This window comes from Schistosoma haematobium, chromosome 1 (genome assembly GCF_000699445.3).
Source record: "Schistosoma haematobium chromosome 1, whole genome shotgun sequence".
In the NCBI taxonomy this organism is placed as follows: Eukaryota; Metazoa; Platyhelminthes; class Trematoda; order Strigeidida; family Schistosomatidae; genus Schistosoma; species Schistosoma haematobium.
Window position 1 is genome coordinate 77,852,771 of NC_067196.1, and position 15,032 is coordinate 77,867,802.

General features: G+C 35.0%; 1 protein-coding gene across 1 annotated transcript; it reads left to right on the plus strand.

The window, feature by feature from the left end:
* Positions 1–3,330: 3,330 nt before the first annotated feature.
* MS3_00002172 (uncharacterized protein) lies at positions 3,331–10,228 on the plus strand. Its single transcript, XM_051209740.1, has 3 exons — positions 3,331–3,675; positions 5,656–5,753; positions 9,307–10,228. Exons 1-3 carry the CDS (start codon positions 3,615–3,617, stop codon positions 9,511–9,513), a joined length of 366 nt encoding a protein of 121 aa, XP_051075197.1. The 5' UTR covers positions 3,331–3,614; the 3' UTR covers positions 9,514–10,228.
* The last annotated feature ends 4,804 nt before the right edge of the window (positions 10,229–15,032 follow it).

Below are 15,032 nucleotides of genomic sequence, written 5' to 3' on the forward strand. Positions count from 1 at the left end.
AGAATTTATAAGTTTACATTTAGAAAAGATCCTCAACATATAAATTTATTCAATTTACAAAGTTCTACTTTCCAAAATCTTCATCAATAGACAGTTGTAAATAGAATTGATCAAGATTGTATTACTTATCTGAAGTTTGATGATTTAATTGTAAAGTTCTTACTATTATTTTCACAGAAGTCATCAGTACTAACTTCAAAAAAAGAAGAGTTTTTGGAATATAAACATTAAGAGCTAATTATTTAACCTATCAGTGAAGAATATGATTAATTATTTGTAGTAACTATCTTGTCACTGTCTGGATAAGGATCTTGATAATTTTTTCCTACAGCCTATTTACTGACCTAATATTTACTTACCAATTTTCATTAACTGATAGAATACGTTAATCCCCGTATGTCCATTGACTTCTAAATAACATTAGAGTAGTACTCTTAAGAATCATTTGGTCTTCTTCGCTCCACTTCTGCACAAGATTCAAAAAATTTTTACAATCGAAACCTTGTTAATGATTGTTCTGCATGCTGAGATATGTTTTGATATCTGACAGCTAGTTAACATTCATATTGTCTGATGTACCGTTTTTCGTGGTTATGAAAGTGAACTTTGTAAATTACATTCTACTCACCTCCTTTAGGTACTGAGTTTTTTGACTTACATATTACTAATCACAAAGATTTTATGTAGACAAAGTTCTATTCAATTTTATCCTGTTGGTCTTCGTTCTCTATACTGAGATTAATTTTCCTCTTAATTAAATTTTTTGCAACTGTGACTTTCATACAATACGCATTATCCTAACCGTAATCTAAGCATCTCTCAGAGTGTGTCGATTTCCTGAAAACACTTATTTTCAACCATTCTTAACACTTTATCATCATTAAACGAAATGGGTTCAAACGAGAGGGCCAAGATACTTCAGAAAGGTTTTGGCACACATAAAGAATGATCGACAGCATAAGCGTTATATATGGGCTAATAAGAACAGCCTGAACAGAGGGGATGGTATTCAATTAGCAACCACTTGACAAATGTTCAGTAACAAGTTATTAGACCCTATGTCTATCCCACCTTTTTACTTCACATGCATCTTTATTCTGACAAAAATAATTGGGATATTTTAGCACTACATTAATGTATTTTATGGTTCTCATTTTACATATACATTGACTGTTCAAAAACAGCATCAACTTTCACTTTTATTTTCTCCATATAAACACTAATTAACACATAATATCAACTCTTAATAACATAGTCTTACACATACATCCATACACAATAATTCATTCAATTATCTTCACACTGAGTACTTTTCGCGTGATTCGCAAATAACTGACTCATGTTATCCTACTTACTAAAGTCAATATTTTAATACGACTGGATTAGCACAGTATAGATTTGATTTGATTGTTAAACATTATATGTTCTTCGATAATGTGGATTTTGATTATTACCGTGGAGAAGTCCAGTCAAGTTTACTGGACGAAACGTTGGAATTATTTAAATTTCAATTGCTGAGATTATTTCAAATATAGTTTTCCTATATAGTGTATTTTTATACTCGGTGCCCGATTAGTTCCAATATTCTTGAAAGAGATCCTGAACCGAATGATGTTAGACCACCATTGAAAACCTGGAAGCACTGGACAACCGTTTCGTCTTATTATGGGACTCCTCAGCTGCGCGTATCCACGACACCGCTCGCGGGATTCGAACCCAGAGCCTTCAGTCTGAAGTACCATGTACTGCGTTCGAGCCTCAGTGTGATGAGTTTTGAATGTGACGAAATATGCGCTCCTTGATTCTACTGAGAGCTGCATTTTAAACGTCACTTCGATGGGTTTCATGTATATGAAGATATGGTCAGGAAACCTTTTAGCGTATTCCAGCTCATCTTTCGGGCGATGATCATAATGTCGATCATACAGTGAATCTAAATGTTCAGTTTAATCACTACCAAAACAAGGGCTTTTAGCCCTTATATTTCACTGATTTTTCAATCACTCCAGGTATTAGGGATCTCAACCAAGTAAATTCTACCCGTTCGCATACCTAATCACTGAAATAAAGTGCTTTATACAAAGTAAACTGATTATCTCAGTTGAATTCTGATATTTTAGTTGCTTTTCGCCTAAAGTAATTAAATCCCTAATTTCAAAGGATATCACTAGTTTATTAATGAGAATTCGAAAATCCTGATTTGTCTAGGAGGTTTGATGGATTGGTCTCGTGAATTTCTCGGTCCGACAAATTATCTTCTGGAATTCCCGTAAAAATAATATGCTTGCACATAGAGGAACTTTTGATTTTTGGGATTTTTGTATAACATAGAAATGCAACAGAACATTGTTATTGATTTTCTGTATTTCAATCTAATTAAGGTTGAGTTTTGAATAGGACTTAATTCTGCTAGTTAGAATATGCCATATTCTTTTAAGTGGCTTTCCTTATTTCGCTGAAGTTATTGTGAATAAGCGAGAGAAAATAAAACCATGTATACTTTAATGGAGGTGTAATATATGATAGCTATCCTTACATCATTTTCCCGACATGACTTAGGAGCTAACGGCATTGTTTTGAACAACGATGAAAAGTTTTCAACTAGACTAAGTAGTTCAGATGATGTAACATCAAAAGAATCCAAATTAGTTGGAAATCCTTCTCAACATTTTCATCATAACTTTGCTTACTTTGATCATTCAAATAGTATTGTCAACTAACACACAATTTAATCACTGAACAAACCAATATGATTACGTAAACAAACGAAAATTATCAAGATGTGTCTTAATAAACAGTTCATAACATGTCATTTCACATTTTGAATTGTTATCCCACCAAACAAAATTAACAGACATTATTTGTTAATGAATGCCAAACGGCAAGAAACATAAATTTGCGAGTTCTCATCGATTGCCCTCAATAATTTAATAAACTCAACTTCTGATCTAACTCGATTGACTTAATGATTTGAATCAAAAGTATAATGAGTTGTTCACTAAATTATCATTTAATTATAGTCATCTTAATTATTTGGTGAATCTAGAAACTAAAGCGCGTAGCACATATTACTCTAACATTAACAATAGTTTTATTTCTAGAATAACTAATTGGTCTAGTTTCCCCTTTCAACCAAAAATTGCTTCAATCACATGTTAACAATTTTATGATACATTTTTCTAGAATGAAAACTTTTCACTACAATTGTTTCCTTGTATACCATTGCATAAAATTGAATAAAATATTAACCAAAGCCTTACGTCAATTTACATATGTTTTAGTGTTCAGTCTTGTTTGGAACTAGATAGATTGAAAATAATTTTTAAAAGAGTCATTAATATGAGGTAGCAATTGTTTTTTTTTCTTTCTAAAATTGTTATTCTCAAGCCTCATCTCATGTAGCTAACATTTGTTAGCTCATACACGATCGACATTGATTAATAAGATACATAAAAGTGATTCCTTTTCAACCAATTAATAAACTTCAAATAACAAATTATACTTTGATCCACAAATTCAGCAAATCATTTTTATTTACAAATTATGATAGAAAATCCATATTTAAGTGTTGAGCAGTTGAAATATGATAAGTGTGTTTGTAATCGTTTAGTATCATGGAAAGTAACATACAGATTTTATTGATGATATTGGTGTTTGTAGTGAATGCAGATTACAGTGAGTTTGAAAATGTTGATAAGTTATTATTCCATTCAGTAACGTTTCTATTATTATTTGTTTTATGCAAATATATGTATTGTTATTGAAAGTAACATGTCAATTGAATTGTTTACTACAATAATAACTAAGGTGGTTTGATTTGGTAGCGGGCATTCCTAATTTTACTGGAATTTGTAAAGACGTTTACAGTGTGCATTGGGGAATATCAAAACAATGTTAACAGACTATTTAAATGTGGAATATGACAGTGATTTCTCTTTCCACTGAGAATTTCATGTTGCTGATGTATGACAGTCTATCAGATCGTGATGAAAATTTAATGACCAAACAATAAGAACATACTGTTGATTTAATGAATTAATTTCACTGAATAAGATTGTAAACTAATTTCCAGTAGAAAATTTCACCTATAGAATTTTATTTAGTGTAATTGGAATTTTGTTTGCCTTTTATTAATCTTCTTATCGTTACTTTGATCAAACTAACCAAATATATGTGATACGACGGTATTGATTGATAGCTCCAAGTGACTGGATTTTACATTCATTTGGGAACTCTTTCATTATCACAATACATTTTATCTTTGGTTTGATTTCGCTATCTTCATTTACTTATTCTTTATATTATTGTTCTAGATTGACCAAATGAGACACTGCTTCTTGCCATGTTGACGACGTCATGTTCACAGAAACTTAAATAGTTGGAGATATAATTTTGAAAATAGACGTAGATATTTCTGTTATCAGTGGAAGGTAATCAAGCTAGTTACTTTGTTCAGAAACAGTAGAGTTGTAAAATGAGTAAACTGTATGGTTCAGTAATACCGTATTATCATTTTCGAAAAAAAACGATCTAATATGTCAGAAAAACAGATAAGTATATGTAATAATCTAACTAATGATACCATGAATATCACACTCGTTGAAGTTATTTTCAATCAATTTTTGGACTTATGAACTATTCATTTCTTTCTGTTGGTTTAAGATATACAGTATCTTCTCCTTTTCTGTATGAAGTCTATGGGATGTTCAAACACAACTGTTAGAGTTTTCATAAGGTATGATCTGAAATCATTAATATGAATGGCAATTCAGTTTTTACTTTCTTTTAGAAGTTAAACGTAACTACTTTTTTATGTTATTTATTTTCCCCCTTGTCTTTTTGCTAGTATATTTCTGCTTCCATCCAGTCCATCTTATTTCGACTTTGTGATTTGTTTTTAGTATGAAAATGTTAACAAATACCTAAGCTATTCAAACTTCAATCTCAGATAACTTCATTTGACTACCACATTAAGATTTCCTCCTGAAATCGTCTATGAAAATTTATTTACTTCAAAGATTGTATTTATCATGAACTGAAAGACCATAGAACCAATTTATTCAGTAATGATCAACCTATTTTAGCAAAGCCAACAAGAAATAAACTTATGATTAAAACTTTCTACTTGTTCTTACTAAATAAATTTAGTATTATCTTATGATTCATTCAATCTTTAATTGTTTCTATTAAAGTAAATAGACCAGTAAATGTTTACTTCTCGTTCATAGTGTTTAGTGTACTAAAATGAAATCATTATCGTTGTAATTTCTATTCTTTTTAAAAATTTGACTATAAAAGAGAGGAGAGCAACTAATAAAGGGTGCCTAACTTTCTAATAATTATGAATAAAATAATCTTAAATTTTCTTTGAGTAGTAACTGTTTTTAAATACAAACATGATCATAGGAGATCCAATATGACTGAGAATTTTGTAATCATGAACTCACAATCATATTGTAAAGGTTAAAAATGATAATATTTTATTGCCTAACAGTGAGAGTTACTCACAATAAATAAATTCGAAAAAATTCACATATTTATGTTGGTTAAATTGGGTAATTTTGTTTGCAAAAGCGGTATAACACACATAAACAAACTCAAAAAAAACCGCTCATTAATGTCATTATGATTGTATTTCATACCCATTCATTTCAGCTTTTTCAGCCAAATGTTATGAGTGTGGATTGTGCCCATTTCCATTCAATCGTTCTTCTCCTGAAGTTAGCATCAGAGATCACTGTAAATGGTGTGTGGTAAGTGTAGAGAGTATACATAAAATTATTTGAGTTCTCACTCTAAATATTAATTTAAAAAATTAATTTTAGTTCAATATAAACAAATTATTAACACTTTTAAAGATGAATTATGAAACATAGCAAAAATTTAAAATCAAGTGACTTGTCAAGAGTTGAAAAAGAAAAACTTAACACGTTATATTGAAAAAATCATCTCTCATGTTCTAAAGTGATAGTGAAACATTGATTTAGAACAACACATATAAGCGAACAATTGTTTTCAATTAGATCGTTATCGTTGGAGATTTCACCTGTTCGTAAGAAACCTTTATACATGAAACTACAATTCAACGGGGATGTGGCTAGTGATACTCTGAAATATATGTTAACGAAAGTAATCAGCAGGACATTCTACGCAGCCAATCCTGCGTTGACTTTCTCTTGTCGACTAGCGATGTTTACCCAAACGAAGGATAAGTTACCTGAGTTGGCCTCCCCAATGTGCATTTACAAATTCAGCTGCTCCTGTGGAGATAGCTATATAGGGCGTACTACCAGGCAACTTAACCAACGAATGAATGAACATCTACCATCTTGGTTTATAAAGGGCCAGATAAAAACAGTACGCAGTTCTATATTGGCACATCTTGCTGATAGCGGTCATGCTGTAGATAAATCAAAATCATTTCGAGTGATCTATCGTATACCTCCATCATTTCCCAACGGAGTTCGTTCCCGCCTCCTACATATAGCTGAAGCCATAGGAATTCGTACATATAACCCAATTTATGTGTACAGAAGAAATTCGTAACCCCACTATCCCTTCCATGGCCATTTATAACTTAACTAACGATTTTTTTAAATTTTTATTATTATTTATTCACTTTTTTTTCTATTTTTGTTATCATTAACCCTATTGTCACATCCATTATTTGTTTGTAATTTTCCGCCTCTTTCCGTTTGTATTCTTCACTATCGAATTATTTACACACTTCTTATTACGTAATGATTTTAATGTTTTGTGATGACTATTCAAAGTCTGTTTACCCATGTTCCAACGTCTAACTGTTGATAAGACTTTTGTTATCGTATTTTATTATTCTTACTACTATCAGTACACCTGTCTTCCTATTATAAACTTGTATTTTTACCTATTATGTGTAGTGACCCATTCTATTTCATTGTGATTATTGACCCATATTGCCTTGATTGGTTTAAAATTTTCGTATAAATATTCATGTATATTAGAGGGAAGCCTGATGACGATCTAATTGGGAACAATTGTTCGCTTATATGTGTTGTTCTAATTTTCACAATAGAAATCTTTAACATTCTAAATATTAATTTAATAAAGTAGAATGTTATAATCCCAAAGTACCACCTGACATTGATTGGTGTCATGATGTCTAATAACAGATAGTATTAATCGAGATCCCAGTGTACTAATTTTACATTGAAACAAAAACAACAAGCAACGGAATATAATGAACTTAAATGAATTAACTAGTCTTTACTAGCACTGAGTTATAAGCCAATCAAATTAATGATAAACTCTAGAAATGCAATGTTAGACCATCTTTAGAAACTCACGAGTAAAGTGAGTTTGCTTTTCTCAGTTACATATATACCAGGTTGATGAAAACTTTCATTTGTGAAACAATTTAATCCACCAAAAATGAATATCAGTATATTTATATATGGATTCACATTCGGAATTATTGGTCATAGTGTTGATGTTATTTAGATTTAATTATGCTACATACAGTTCACTGGAAAAAACTGGGTAGTTTAATAAATCTTAATAACTTGGAGAATTGATTATTTGTGTACTTGTTTAAAAGAATAGAAAGTATTTATTTTTCCACAATTATAAAGTATGATGAACTGTTGTCTTTTAAAAAGAAACAGTTTATATTTCAATAAATACAGGATTACTATTTAATTTCAGTTTCGAAGTCGTGTGTTTTTCTAGTTATCGATTATTCACGTCTAGGAAACTTTAAAAAGCAGTGACGTACTAACAGTTGGTCTGTTATTATTCCACTTCATATTTTTTTCTAGAAACTGACGTGATTATTTTTATCAAGGATATGAATAGTAAAAATGCTCTAATACCACCTAATCACTTCAACAGTTCGATAGTTCTGCTTGACAGGGACCATCTATCTATTATCCATCTACAGATTTGAAAAATTTCTTGTTGAAACAAATGCAAATATCACAGTTAATATTTGTTGAAGCTTTCAACATCATCAGAAGACTTTAGCTCATCCTATAAATAAATTTATCATTCTAATGTGATAAAGTATTTGATATATGAAAGTAACATTTTTTTTCATTTAGGTATACTGTTTTTCAATGTCATTGTGAAATTCAGTTTGTATGTTAGTTCAGATTATTCACAAAGTGCATATGATGACCACTTCCTGGTACAGTAATTTGATTTTATTTCACTACAGAACAGAACTTAGGCCATGGTCGTGAGCTGTATTGTCATTTAGGAAAGTTCTCCAAATATAAATTAATGCTACTCAATAGATTGTAAATTTCCAGTTTACAGATTCATACATAAGTCGCAGCAAATATCGTTTGCTTAAATAATAGACTGAAACATTTTATAGCATATTAATACACTCATGATTGAGAATAATCATGTTTGCATGAGGTGGAATGCAAGAATGCATATTACATGGTTAAAATATCCTAGTAGTTTACAATTGCGAAGATCATCTACCGTGTCATTTCTCTACTGAAAAGTCCACATTTGAACTTAATTTTTCTAAGTAATTGTTCTATCATAGAACATTTATACCTTGATGAGACCGGTAGTAAAATACATATAAACGCCTAAATTCCGTTGATTACGTCACTAATGCCACATAACTAAGAGATAAGATAGTGTAGCTTTTTGTTGTATTCTAGAACCTTGGTAAACTTAATGACTTCCGACTAATATTTAAATAAACACAACTTGGAGAAATCCTCCTGAACTTTCTGAATACACACGATGTGACTGCATATCAGTACGACTCAATGCTAACTATATGAGGGAAAAATACATCAAATCTGTTGTGATCAGGTATAAGTTACTAAAACAGGGATACCAACTATTATTTTGATCCCAATTTTACCGTATGTCAATAGCAAACGATCAGGGTTGGTTAGCGCAAGTTACTTTTTTCTAGATTTATTTAAGTTGAAATTCATTTTTATTACGAGGTATATAGAGCTACTAAGCACTGAAAAACTGCAGTGTTGGACAATCGTTTCCTCCTAGTTTGGGGTTTTCCAGATGTGCCCACCCAGAAATACATACGGAGTCAAATTCACTACCTTAAAGTTACATAATAAGCGCTCAGCCAAAATCTGACGTCCATCATTTACTAACTCCTGGTAAGAAGTACACTCTAAATTGTTTAATCTGAGAGGCAAACCCCGTTTTAGACCAGCTTATGATAATACATCTATGTTCATATCCATAGTAAAATTTTAATACTCCATGTTAATTGATCTCGTAGTACTAATATTTATCAAAACACTTGTTTCGTTTTCTTTTCATAAAATTTATCAGTCACTTTCAATTGGCAGTCCACAATTAACATCTAAAGGATGTGCAGATCGGTGTGAATCAATAGAATTTTTAAAGAAATTTGTTAATTATAATTATACTTGTTGTAATAGGAGCTATTGTAATGTCAGTTCAAAAACCTGCACAACTAATAAAATATTGTTTTTACTTCTACTGATAATTTATTTTTATTTTAACGCTGAGAAATAAAAATTCAGTTGATAATATATCTGTTGACTTTTCGTCCTATTCAGATGATGTTTTATTCATCAGTCGTAGTGATATTAATAACTCTAAACAGTGAGATATTTTCACATTTCTTGTTTTGTATATGTGGATGTTTCGGTGGTTGAGATAATGAGTCAATTGAAGCTAGACCGCCATGGAAAACCTGGATGCACTGTTGTCGCTCAACTTCATGGATTGGTTGAAGTTAGATATTAACACCGTTGGATGCCGGGCCCAGTGGTCTAGTGTTTAAGCGCTCGAGCGCGAGACCGATAGGTCCTGAGTTCGAATCTTGCGAGGCGGGATCGTGGATGCACACTGCTAAGGAGTCCCACGACAGGACGAAACGGCCGTCCAGTGCTTCCAGGTTTTCCATGGTGGTCTAGCTTCAGTTGACTCATGATCCCAACCATTACTGTAATATCCACAGAAACCCTTCTGGTATGTGGATATGGTTGTTTATCAGACGCATTTAATCGTTCTATGAAGGATGAATGTCATTACATAAACTCGCTGCTTTGAGGAATCTCCTAATTACATACTAATCAGGACTTATTTATTTATTTAAACACATAAATATTGGAACAAGAGGGCATCAGATATATATGCGCCACACAAAACAATGAGAACGGGAAGAGAAAAAAGAAGGTAAGGTGCGTATAAGAAAAGAAAGAAAAGAACAGGATAGTGTGATGTATGTAATAATAATAATAATAATAATAATAATAATAACAATAATAATGGTGGAAACGGAAAGGTACAATCAGAAGAAATCTTCCAGTTAAGGAATAAACAACTACTTTTTATGAAGAAAGTAAAGAAAGGTTACAGCAGAATCACCACTGGCTTCTATTCTGAGCCATATCTGATAACGTCTCTAGCCACTGTGTTGTACCATCTCTCGGACCCCAATCAGGGAGTCGTGAAGGACCAACACAAGCCAGTCCTTTGCAGCTTTCTTTCATACCACGACATCATGTCATATATTGACTACCTCTCCGCTTTCTCCAACCAGTCCCAGAGTCGGCAAATAATGCACGACGTGGAATTCTCTGGGACGACATTCGTAGAACATGTCCAAGCCAGCGGAGTCGGTGTTTCAAGATGGTGACACCAATTGAACTATCACCTCTGTGCCCGAACATACGATGCCGAACCTCTGCATTACTGACATGATGTTGCCACTGGATGTTAGCAATCCTTCGGAGACAACTATGATCAAACACAGAGAGTCGTATGCCATCCTCAACTCGGAGAGACCAGGTTTCACAAGCATAGAGCAAAACTGCTCTCACCGACGCGTTGTAGGTCCGACCTTTTACAGCCAGACTAACATCACGAAGGCATCAAAGATGGTCCAGATTGGCATAAGCCGCTCTGGCTTTCACTATACGTGCATTGATCTCATCACTCACGCCACCACCAGCACTTATGCAGCTACCTAGATATACGAACTTCTCGACTACTTCTATCTGCTCACCATCCAGGGTGAGTACAGGATTAGAATCCTGCCAGTCTTGTAGAAGTACTTTGAACTTCGAAGGTGTAAAGCACATACCATACCTACGGACACTGATTGCTAACGGATTAAGTGAGAATTGCATGGTTTGGGCATTATCGCACAGTAAGACAATATCATCCGCATACTTAAGGTCGAGAAGTCTTTCTCCAGGCAACAGATCTATACTGCCATTACCTACATCCATCAGAGCTGTTTCCAGAATGTCATCAATGGCAAAGTTGAAGAGGAATGGCGAGATTGGGCAACCCTGCCTAACCCCACTGCTTGAATGGAACAGTGAAGAGAGGTGGTTGTATGCCCTCACTCTGCCTGAGATGTTTGCATATAGGGCCTTTAGGATGTTAATAAACTTCTCAGGCACATCCTTCTTCAATAAACAATCCCAGAGAACAGTCCTGTCCAACGAATCGATGGCAGCCCTGATGTCAAGAAACACTACGATTGTTGGCCTTTGATAAGTATGGGGGTGTTCTAACATTTGGCGGAGGGTGAAGATATGATCAATACATCCTCGACCAGAACGAAACCCAGCCTGCTCCTCGCGAGTCAATCTTTCTCGGGTTTTGAACAACATACGAAGTATGACGGAAGTCAATAGTTTGGACGCAATCGGAAGTAGACTTATCCCCCGATAGTTGTTACAGGAACGACGTGAACCCTTTCTAAAGATAGGGACAACTATCGACTCATTCCATGATGTTGGTACACTCTCTAGCTCCCAGACCTTTGTAAACAACGTATTCATTTCCTTAACCAGAAAGTCACCAACACCTTTAAAAAGAGCCGGAGGTAAGTCACCTGTGCCAGGTGATTTGTAGCGCTTCAAGAGTTGGAGTTCCTTATGGACTTCCGCCTTATTTGGTGGATCAGTCGTCACCGGCCATGGAGGGCAGGACAGTCTGACCGGTGTTGCCGGAGCAGCAGGCCAGTTGGACTGCCCTTCGAAAAATTCTGCCCATCGTCCAAGAGGTCGATGGATGTTAGTGATTGGCATCCCGTCATCCTCGCAGATTATTTCACTCACACCAGACTTCTTGCTGCCAGTGGCTCGGATGAGTTGGAAGAGCTTCTGGTGGTTACCAGATGCAGCTGCTGCTTCCAGCTCATTAGCACGCTCCGACCACCAGGCTTCTCGGTCCTTACGCAAGCTTTGCCCGATTTCATTACATAATATCCTTCGTTTGTGATCAAACTCATGGTCACCCGGAGTAGACTGACGGGCTTCAATGAGTTGTAAGGAACCTGAAGAAACCCTGTGCTTATAAGCGAGACGTTTCGCGAACCCACAACTGACTGTACCCGCCATTTTCATGGCGTCATGCAATTGCAACCAATGCTCATCTATACTTTTCGGTGGAATGATAGCTAGCCTAGAAACTAGCTCGGTTCGATACTTACTTGAAACAGAAGTTGCAACCAGCTTGCTAACATCAATCCGTTGGTGGCGGTCACTTCGTTGGCCACTGAAAAGTAAGGCAAGATTGGCGCAGACCAAGGCATGGTCAGAGTACAGATAGGTACTCCAAAAGGAGCGGCAGTCTTGTGCACAACCACGCCAGCGGTAGCTGGTCGCGATGTGATCAATCTAAGTCCAGGCTTGGGATGCAGAGGGAGGACGCCAGGTGGCACATCGGCGATGACTGTGCCGAAAGTTAGTGCTAGCTAGAAACAGGTTGTGGTCTGTGCACAGTTGCAGTAGACGGTCCACGTTATCTGACCTGCGACCAAAGAGTCCCCATCGGCCACCTAAACGACCCTCCTCTGTGCCTAGACGCACGACCTGAGCATTCAAGTCTCCGGCTAGTACTACAATATCTGTCGAACGCACTTTCTGGAGAAGAACAGATAACTGGTGGTAAAACTCATCCTTGATTGCATCCCGGCTGCAATCTGTCGGGGAATAGGCGGAGGTGACGAAAAGACATCGTTTCTCACGCCGATTTCTTCTCACTCTGATGGAACTTTCTAATCTAACAGCACATAACCGACCGTTAGTGGGGATCCAATCGATTAGCGCTGTCTCAACTCTAGCGCTTAGTGCGACACCAACGCCAGCAAGACCAGACGATGCCACAGGGTCCCCGAATAAGCACACGTAAAACAAGCTTTTCGAAGCGAAAGATGGAGAGCGAATTTGTAGTACTTCACCAGTCTTGAATACGGGTCTCAGATAGACAATAAACGTCGATATTAAGACTTTACAAAGACATAGCCAGCCCTAACTGTTGTCCGACCCGCACCGACAGTCTCACACGTAATTTCATTTATTTATCAATATTTATTTGTTCACTATCTTATACACACACTTATAACTATATAGTCACTTCTTACGGTTATCTTTACAGGAATAACTAGCAAGTGATTATACCTGTGCTTGACAATCTTAATAAGAGACATTTCAATGTAGTTATATTCCAAATATTCTAGGTTTATACTTATTAAGGTTTTCACAAAATTAGCATAAACGTCTCCAATGTCCTAGTTTTATAGTCAATCAAGAGGGTCAAGACTAAAATTTTTTGACATTAAATAATTTATTTCCCGGTATAGTGCAGAACCTTATCCTATTTGGAGCTTAAGTGATTGGATGTAACTGATAGGAAACCCTATGTCTAGGTGTAAGGTTGGTTGATACTCATCAGTATTACGTACCCGCAATAATGAGGGAACTGATATTCACCAGTGAATTCGAACCTGTGTCAATGTGCCACAGACCAAGATGTAGCCATTGAATTATTTAGGCTACGACCTTTTGTAGGACTGAGATATTTGTACTGATTGATTACTTAGTAGATAGGATTCGGTTGGGACTGAGGAATAGACAGGCAAAACGTTGCCTGTTACTGAGTGATCGATCAGAATAGGTTTATAGCTCACTTGTGATAAGATGAATACAAACTAAGCCTAACAGTCAGGTTCTAATTTATTATGCAGTGAGTCAACATTAAAATGCGAATCCTCAAACCACTTATGACACATGACCATATTTATTTTTATATTAATATTTTGTAGATAAACATTTTACCTCATTAAATAAGATATCTATTCTTTTAGCGAATGTTCTTGTCTTTGAACTCAGTTCATTTTGGGAGTTGAATTGATAATTCGGAATTTCGAGTAGTTACCATTCAGTCACATCGTACTATTGTATTCCACTTACAGATCGCCATTTTATTCATTCATTTTAATATTATTTAAACCTTGAGTCACTTATTAAGTCGCAATCTACAGTAACTTGATCTAGTAGAGTAGAAGAGGTTCTGTGTAATTCCAGTGACCACATTTGCAAACGAATTTTTTTTAATTTATTTCAGATAGTTTCTTGAAGACATTACTTCAATAACTGGATGTTATATGTCATTTATTAGACTGACTCATGTGAAATACTATTCACTTAGTGATCGATTTGGTGGTACCGAGCACCTGGTTTAAATTTACTATTACTCACCTGATCTAACCACAAAATCCTAATGAATGAATTTGTACGTCTGTGTGCGTTCTAAATGACCCATGGCTAAACAAGCGATTACGAAGATACACGTTTAGTCATCAGACCTCGACTGGCAACATAAATGACAGGAAGATATTTGCCAGGTTTAGTCCTGTTCTTTAGCCGAGAAATGGTTATTTCAAGATAATGCTAAGAAGACTGAGATTTTTCATCACTGCTGACTCAGAAAAAAATATAGTTCACATTTTGTGTAATTAGTTTCAGAAATAATAGAACCAGCAATAAACAAATTAGTAAATAAGAGCAGGTTATTTGACAAAGTAATCAGTTTTTTTCAACATGTATCCAAAGACTAAGATATAAATGGTCTAACCAACTTTCTTAATAACTCCGCCTGGAGTCCCTCCGGGGACTACTGCCGGTCCCAAGCCTGGATAAAGGAGGAGAGTTGGGCATGGGGTTAGCGTCCCCATCCCGTAGAAAACTAACTCGCTAAAAAAATGCTAACCAGAAAAAATTATTCAAACC